Source organism: Macrosteles quadrilineatus, unplaced genomic scaffold (assembly GCF_028750875.1).
Source record: "Macrosteles quadrilineatus isolate MER2022 unplaced genomic scaffold, UCM_ALF_1.0 Scaffold_21__1_contigs__length_2333173, whole genome shotgun sequence".
NCBI classification, from domain to species: domain Eukaryota; kingdom Metazoa; phylum Arthropoda; class Insecta; order Hemiptera; family Cicadellidae; genus Macrosteles; species Macrosteles quadrilineatus.
This window is the reverse complement of record NW_026542614.1, coordinates 68,750-76,918: the sequence shown is the minus strand read 5'-3', so window position 1 is coordinate 76,918 and position 8,169 is coordinate 68,750. Positions and strand designations below refer to the sequence as shown.

General features: G+C 35.0%; 1 protein-coding gene across 1 annotated transcript in view; it reads right to left on the bottom strand.

The window, feature by feature from the left end:
• Positions 1-1,521: 1,521 nt before the first annotated feature.
• Positions 1,522-8,169, bottom strand: part of LOC129005399 (inactive dipeptidyl peptidase 10-like) — a gene marked incomplete at its 5' end in the record, with an annotated part of 61,031 nt that continues 54,383 nt past the window's right edge. The window contains 6 exons of the mRNA XM_054434273.1: positions 1,522-2,539; positions 2,745-2,956; positions 3,879-4,039; positions 4,979-5,173; positions 5,930-6,072; positions 7,377-7,591. Of these exons, the coding sequence (XP_054290248.1) occupies positions 2,390-2,539; positions 2,745-2,956; positions 3,879-4,039; positions 4,979-5,173; positions 5,930-6,072; positions 7,377-7,591 (1,076 nt within the window). The remainder of the gene's footprint in view (positions 2,540-2,744; positions 2,957-3,878; positions 4,040-4,978; positions 5,174-5,929; positions 6,073-7,376; positions 7,592-8,169) is intronic.

The following is an 8,169-nucleotide window of genomic DNA, read 5'->3' as shown; positions in this document are numbered from 1 at the left end:
TATAAGTTTGTTCAATCTGTAATATATAAATACAATAATATTAACTGAAAGAAACGATATTAATCAATCAAAATACAACTATTTTCAATTAACAAAAGATTGTGGTTAGTTTCTAGCTCTCAAACATCCAGTTTAAAATTAAAACATTTTACACAAAATTTTAATCACAGAACTGTGTTTTTTACAATACCGTATTTATTACTTACTGAACAGTACTATACAATCTATTTCTACCGTAGGTTTCATTAATTAAAAACAACACTCCTAATCTAAATCTACAGATTTTAAAATAATAAATCTAAAAAGGAAGCATTGTAAGCTTATATAATGCACATAGTGTCCGGTTGATTTCATTACATACAAGAATCACACTTTGGACCCAATAAGAAATGTAGCTTTCCTAAAACTCCTCCCAAGATATCAACTCCTCATTTGACCTTAAAGTAATTTGTTTAAGGGTTCAATCCTTAGAATAACAATTGACTGTTTTGGTACGTTAAATAGTAAGTGAACCAGTAGCTAGCGCGGAGGTTATCGAAATATTGACAAATAAATTCCTTTCTATTGAAACTCCTTAGGTATGAGAATAGAGACACAATAATTTGTATTATTCATTGCGACCCTTGGTTGGAATATATTATTGATAAAATAAAATTATTACCTTATCCATCCACATTTGTTGGTATGACGACTTGTTGTTCCTTAGAACTTCATTAGGTCATTTTGTATGCAATAACATCATCAATGTACTAATACATTGTGGTATTTTGATAGATTCTTACAAAAACGACCACAATCACAATAATTGACACTTGTCATGTTGATAAAATAGAAATGGAATAAAAATTGATTAAAAATGTACATGCTGGCAAGCACTGTCTATCACTGCCACTGACTAAATAAAACTGACTGAATCATGATGTTTATTCTTCTCTCCAGTGCCACCTATATTTCAGTTTGTTTTGTTCTTATTCTATACGTCTTTGATTAGTAACTTGTCAATATATGTATCAAATATAATATTTGACTGGAAAGAAGTCTGATCATTTAGAATGTTACATGGTCAAGTTTTTTAGCATTGTAAATTTAAAAAGCCTGTAAATTTTTAATCAGTTTTATCAATTTTTACTCCATATGGCAAGTTTCAATCATTGTGATTGTGATAGTTTCTTAAAGAGTTATTGACATACCACAATGTATTAATACATTGATGTATTAATACAAAATGACCTGATGAAGTTCTAAGGAACGAAACTAGTTATCATACCAACAACTGTGGTTGGATAAGGTACCTAATCATTTTATTTTATCAACAATAATTTGTAGTAACAACTGTAATCCAGCCATAAAGAAAGAAATTGTGCATTTTAATTTAATGGCTATTTTGAGGTATGCCAAAGAAAGAATGTGGCAAAAGATTATAAAATAAATAATTTTACATATGCTCATACGGTACTACTGTAACTTTTTAGTGTTTTCTTTCCTTGAAATCGTTAAGTGCCTTGGTGCATTTGATGAATATCTAATGTAAGATTTAAAGCGGGTTGTGTGTAGTTGCATACAATTTATCCTTCAGTAGCACATTTTGTTTGAAAGGGAGAGTGTTAACATTTTTCTTTCAAAAACAACATATCCATGCAAAAGCTTACGACCAGATGTAAGTACATACCAGTTCCTAAAGTAACTTGTTAAGCCTATAGATCTTTAACTGAATAAAATTAATACACTTTAGAGTAAAAAAGTACAAAACATGCTAGAGGTTTTGTGATAGAAAAAGACTTGAAAAAATCAATAACTGGAGTTTTACAACATTTAGAATTTAACTACGCAATCTGTGATTAACACTTTCTTAATTGCAATGGTTATTATTACCAGAGCTTTGGAAAAAAAATGTAGGGTTTTATTGATGAAAAATGTGAGAAAAAACTTGAAAATTGATCAAACGATTGCATGAGAAAATTTGCACACGTTAGGTCCATTTCGAAGTATAAAAGCTAGGAACTAAAACATAAAATGTGGCAAATTAATTTGACATTCTCAGGTTGATAAACAATGATCAGGATTCTGATCAAGCTGTTGATTGTTTTAAAATATTCATTACATCTCAGCTTCATTGGTTGTGATTGCTTTTTATCACACTAACACGACAAATGAATCACAGGGACTACAGATCACAGCTACTCTTTGGCTTGAAAAGCACAATATAAAACAATACGGTAGTAAAAATATATGTGCAATTAAAAACGTTTGAAATCAATCGCAACTGTGATTTAGGAAGGGATATTTTACAAATAGAATCCGCTAACTCAAATCCTCCGTAGTGAAACTTAATTGTTTAATATCACAAGACGAATCTACAGACAGTAAAACACTGGTCCTCGTCACAACATTATGGCTCCATGAAGGTCCCACCGTTGCGAAGACCCGCTTTCAGCTCGGGTGGAACCTGCTTGCGGAAACAGTCGTCGAGGAAGTTGGCCATCGACCGATACAGATGTTTCTTGACTCCACTCAAGGCGTGGCTCTCGTCCGGGTAGATCTGCAACTCACGATGTTATCATTTAAGAAAACATATCACGCTTATCTGGAAACTTGCAACATTCACATTTGAGAAAACACTCGGGAAACTTATCATTGATTAAATATTATACTACAGATGTAAGGAAGACCCCCTAATTTATCTTATCCATAAAATGTTTACTCTGTTCTGCCTACTCTATAGACAATATCACCCCCAGGTTCACCTGTTGCCTGTATATGATGCCGGCCTGAGAGAGAGCCCTCGCCAGCACCATGGATTGCTGCAGATGTACGTTGTCGTCTGCCGTGCCGTGCACCAGGTAGAACATCTTGTCCTTGAACCCTTCCACCTGACGACTCAGGTCCGAGTCCTGGTAACCCTTGTAATTTCCGGAGAGTGTCGGCATCCCCATGTATCTCTCCGTGTAGGCAGAGTCTGAAAAACATTTGTAAAAGTCTAAATCAGTGAAAGATGATGGAATTCAAGCTTACCATCCTTCATCAACGGAAGATGGAGCCAGCCACAATGGGAGCAAGCTTGTGACCTACTTTTTAACCACTCAATGGTAATAGCTCTTAGAGAGGATACTAGTCTATTAGATGGAACCTGTCTCCTAACCCCTTCTTCTACCTGAGACTGTTCCGACTCTTGTACCAATAGCCAGTCCCTAAATACAGAGTATAATACAGACTTAATATTAACCTGGATAACCATTTGAGTGAAGTTTTCAAAATGGAAATGTAGTTTTGTTGCAAAGCTTACATTAAACTGTATTTTTGATTTAGATTTTTAATTGCATTTTTAATATTCAATAAGTTTTCTGCGAAAGGTTTTTCTTTTATAATGCCCAAACACTCCCAAAACAAAACTACCTTTTATAATAAGTTTTTTTCATCTTATCCGAACTCTCATTAATTCAACTAGGATTTCTGATTACCTCCAATCTATGAGGGGTTTCCTATACTATATTTTGCACCACTTAACAGAACCAACCATAGTGTAACAAAATTATGTTTACTCTTTGAAGTTTCATTTATAGTTCCAAAATATGACATTTGCCTAAAATATGATAGTAAAATAATTAATATGATAATGATAATGAAAAATATGATATTTTTTCCATATTATTTGATGACTTCATATGCTCTTCCGTATCAAAAAACAACTTTCTTGTTAACTTGTCTTTGATGTTGCAACAATTCCTTGAGCCAAAAACATTGCCCATCAAAACATTTCTAGCATTCTTAATCTTTCCCAGGAAATCTTTGCAGGGAAACTACCTTCACAAAAATATTTCAGCCTTTCAGGTAAAACCAAGAGCAAAATTTTCCCTTTTATTTAAAATGGATTGAAATACCATAGAGTTTCCACGAGGTGACGGGAGCCACAGATATGCCACATTGAAAGACATCCTGGTCAGGGGTGGATAGTAGTTTGGCTGACACAAACCCTCCGTAGCTCCACCCCCACACAGCCACTCTACGCTTATCTATGAAGTGGAGGTTGTCCTTCAGGTATCTAGGGACATCAACAGACTGTTGAGTATAGAACAATGTAGAACAGTGTTTGTGTAAGTGTTAAAAGTGTATGACAACTCTTCACAACCCCAAAGATGAAGAGGATTTTTCCCACTAATTGTATACTTAAGCTTGAAAATGAAACTTTAGTTTAGAATCCTTGTTAGCTACAAGAAAAAAATGGATTGTTGACAGTGCAACTATTTAACATTTTATTTGTAAAAAACGTAATCCAGAGGGTAAACATGTTTATGAGTAACTGTAAATACTAGAGGTTCTTTACTGCTTGACTATATGTAATCCTTTGTAAAAAGCAAAATGGTACCTACATGACTATCGGATAAATTCACACAAGAATTGTCCTATTCAGTCCTGTACATCTGGTCGCATCAACTTTGACCAAAAGATGTTTTTTTCAAATAATTTATAGGAATTGATCTGGATATGTCAAATATATCAGAATATGGGAACATGTCAAATGTCTTATCATCTACCACTGCCACTGCTACAAAATTTATCTGGGTAGCTGTGTGATTGTTAGGGCTCCCCTCACAACCAAAAGGTCTCAGGTTCATTCCCAAATATTAGTGGTTAGTTATTGTTCTTTCAAAACTGAACTCAGCAGTCGTTCATAATACTTGTGCTTTTAATAAATGGTCCTGGCTAAAGAAAACAGCTGATCTTAGCCAGTAATAAGCTACACTGATTATTTCACTCCATCCTACACTCCTAAATTCATACTCAGCTTAAAGTTTGCATTTAGGTTTTACGTCGCTGTTTTAAACAAAAATGAACGTGATTAAACAGTCTTTTTCTGGAAATAAATCATTTATTTTACAGTGGTAATGCTTGTTTTTACAATATATCTATATGTTAATCACTACTAAAACTAGAACTATCTGCACTTTTTACGATCACTACTGTGTAAATCAATACTTACTCAGCTACTTCCAGCTGATCGGCCACCTCTACAGTGCCGAGGCGGTGATAGACCTGGTGCAGCATCAGGTAGCCTTGCCCCGCCGAGCCCCGCCCGTCTATCTGAGCCACTATCAGGTCTCGGCTACTGGCTAAGTAGGTGTTCCAATCCACCTTCCAACGATCAGTCACTAGCTGGGACCCAGGGCCACCGTAACTGCAAGAACAAACGTTTGAAACGTTCACATATTTTAGTAGAAAAATAATAAAATGTGAAATTTTTGAGTACCGTTATTGAGTTTGATATCTTTTTTAGCTTTGTTGTACTGGCAATGTTGCTGACACAAAGAGTGCGGAATTGTTTCAACATCGGCTGTCCCTAAGCTGCAAATATCATTTCAGCTTTTTTCACCAGCTGAGAAATATTTTAATTTTAATTCACTAGCTATCACCCCTAAGCTGAGATAAAATACATCAACATTTGGCTTGTGTTTAGGTAATTGTTGCTGGTTTTCTGAGGGTTTGAGTGTTGTTATGTTAGGCAGTATAATGTTAATTAGAAAAGCAAACTGCTCAAACTCCCAAGAACCCATCCCTACTTTCAGTCGCTTTTGTTCTTTTGCGCAGTCATCTCATCAATCATTTTCTGTTGGATTAATTTAATTAACACCACCAGCGCCTAGTAGTGTGACTCTCAGTATTGTTAAGAGCATTTCCCTCACCCTCACTACACGCCATCCTAATTGACACAATCTTTACCACATGCCACCCGACAGGCAAAGACAACCAATACAAGCTTCTGTGAAAAAAAACGCTGCTAGCCAAGTCACCCGAACTGATTAAAACATCTACAAATCCATACTGATGTGTTCATTGGTCTTTTTGAAATAAATCAATAATGGACTAATTTCTATACTTATAATAAAACTTAAACATTTCTCCCTGTCATTCAGCAGGTGCCGTAGCTACTTACACCTGCAGAACGAGTGGGTATCGTGTGATCTCCTCCTCCCGCAGTCCCGGTGGCAGGTGTAGTCGCACTTGCGCCTGGTAACCACCGGAGATCTGCACAGGGAATGTCTTCACCTGAGGTAACGCCACCTTGGAGATCTTGTCCTGCAATTTGAACACTTCATGGTAGAAAATATGTAGCCTACTAATCACTGTGTAAGAGGGAATCTTAAAGTAAAATGGATGGACTTATTCTATCGCTGTGTTTGAACTTCTCTATGGTTTTAAAGTAAAGGAAACTCGATATGTTTTTAAGGGATCCTGTGTAAAATATAAATTATTTTGTGGTTGTAGCTTGCTTTTTTGTAAGATAACCTGCATCTTTAATAAAAAAAGCTAGATTACGTGGCAGGGTGACCATTTACTACCGAGACTTTTTACTTTTAACACATAAACTAGCCCAGTGTACTCGGTCGATAGCTACTATAAAAAAATCTCTGAGAAAATTTAACTCTGCCGTCAACTTTACAGACCACTTTTATGCAAACTGATTGTAAATCAAGGTAAGTTGCTTGTGCACAAGCGACTAGTAGTATTCTTCTTCATGATGTCAGAAATGGTCAATAGCAAGGGTCGTACTCGCCGACAATCCTACTTCCTTACTTGCGACTTTGCAAGTAGAATCTTGCAAACTTGCTCATGTAATCCAGTCTTAAACTTGGGCATCTGATTCTAGTTTTAAACCTCAATAAGTTTTTAAAACATTTCTCAGGGTCAAAAATGGCCATTTCTTGATCTAATTTGTACAACTGTATTTTTATACAATATTATTTGTTCCAAGACATATTATTTAGTTCTTGCCAAACCTCACCTGATTTTATATTGTTGTGGTAAATATTAGTATTTACAGCACAGATGAGTATTTTACACCAGACCCTGGTATCACTAGGACTGAATAATCACAAAAATATTATATATTGTTAGTTTCAAGTTACATTTCACATTTTGTGTTGTGTTTTATGGTTTTCTGTAATTATTTAGACGAGAGGTCGTCCAGTGGTCGAAACTCGACCAAAAATATGTAATGTACTCACTTATCTATTTTCACCCCACACTGTAAATAAAACATGTGATTGGAGTTTCTTCCATTTGTTTTGATTTTCTGTTTATATTTCGTTGTTATTTCGTAACCAGCATAGCAACGCATAAGATCCATGTTAATTTTTTCAAATTTTTAAACTCATTTTTTGTGCTTATCTTTGAGCCTATTTAAATTTATAAAGGGATTCTGCACACCTACAGGAAAATAGCTTTCCAACTGTATGCGTAGATTTTCCCTACGATGCACACGAGCTGAGAAAAAAGGTTTTAAAGAAACATGCTTGCCTATTAATATATAGATAGATATTTTGAGACAGAGTTAAGGAAAGCCTGCTTTGTAAAAATCAGCTGTTTTCTGCTGCACTCACATATAGTTTAGAGTTGTTCTGCAGTGTAGCCAACAGCTGGGGTTGGATGTTTTCTATGGCAGGTGCAGACGTGTTCTTGCCATAGGTGGTGTAGAGAGTGACGGTTGGTATGCCTGGTCCCAGACACTCGTCTATGTAGTACTGCAGTCCCGGGCTGAAGTAGATGTTGTGATATGTACAAGGACGGTAGAGCGGCTCCAAGCGGAAGCTCGGCTCTGAAATCGTTAGTTGAAAATTTAAAATCCATTCTTCATTATATTTTTTTCCATTATTAATTATTAGTTTTGAAATCAATCCGTCTCTACTTAGGCAGATCACATGTAAAAATGGCAATTAAGGAAAGCATGAGCTAAATTCATATAGGTACTACGGTACATTCATTTTTATTACAGTAAAAACTTAAAGCTTTAAATTTATTCTGAAACACATATAAAAGATATAGAGAAACCATTACATAATAACATGTAGATTAAGAGTAGCTTTCCTATAAATTATGTAATGTATGAGTACTGTATCGGAAAATTACTTAAGGATTGCATGATAAAAATATCTCTAAAAATAAACTTGAGTTATTATTGTTAACAGTCAAAACATTCCAAAATAAAGTAGTAACTCAACAGCTAAATGAGCATTATTAAACTATAATTACAGAAAAGGCATTACTTAGTAGAAGGTTGGTTACGAGATTGAATAGTAAAAGTGGTAGCAAGGACAATTTTTTAAATCCCCGTGAACAGGAGTTTACAAGAATCATATCTGATATGATAAATATATTCATAGTCTAGATTCCAGA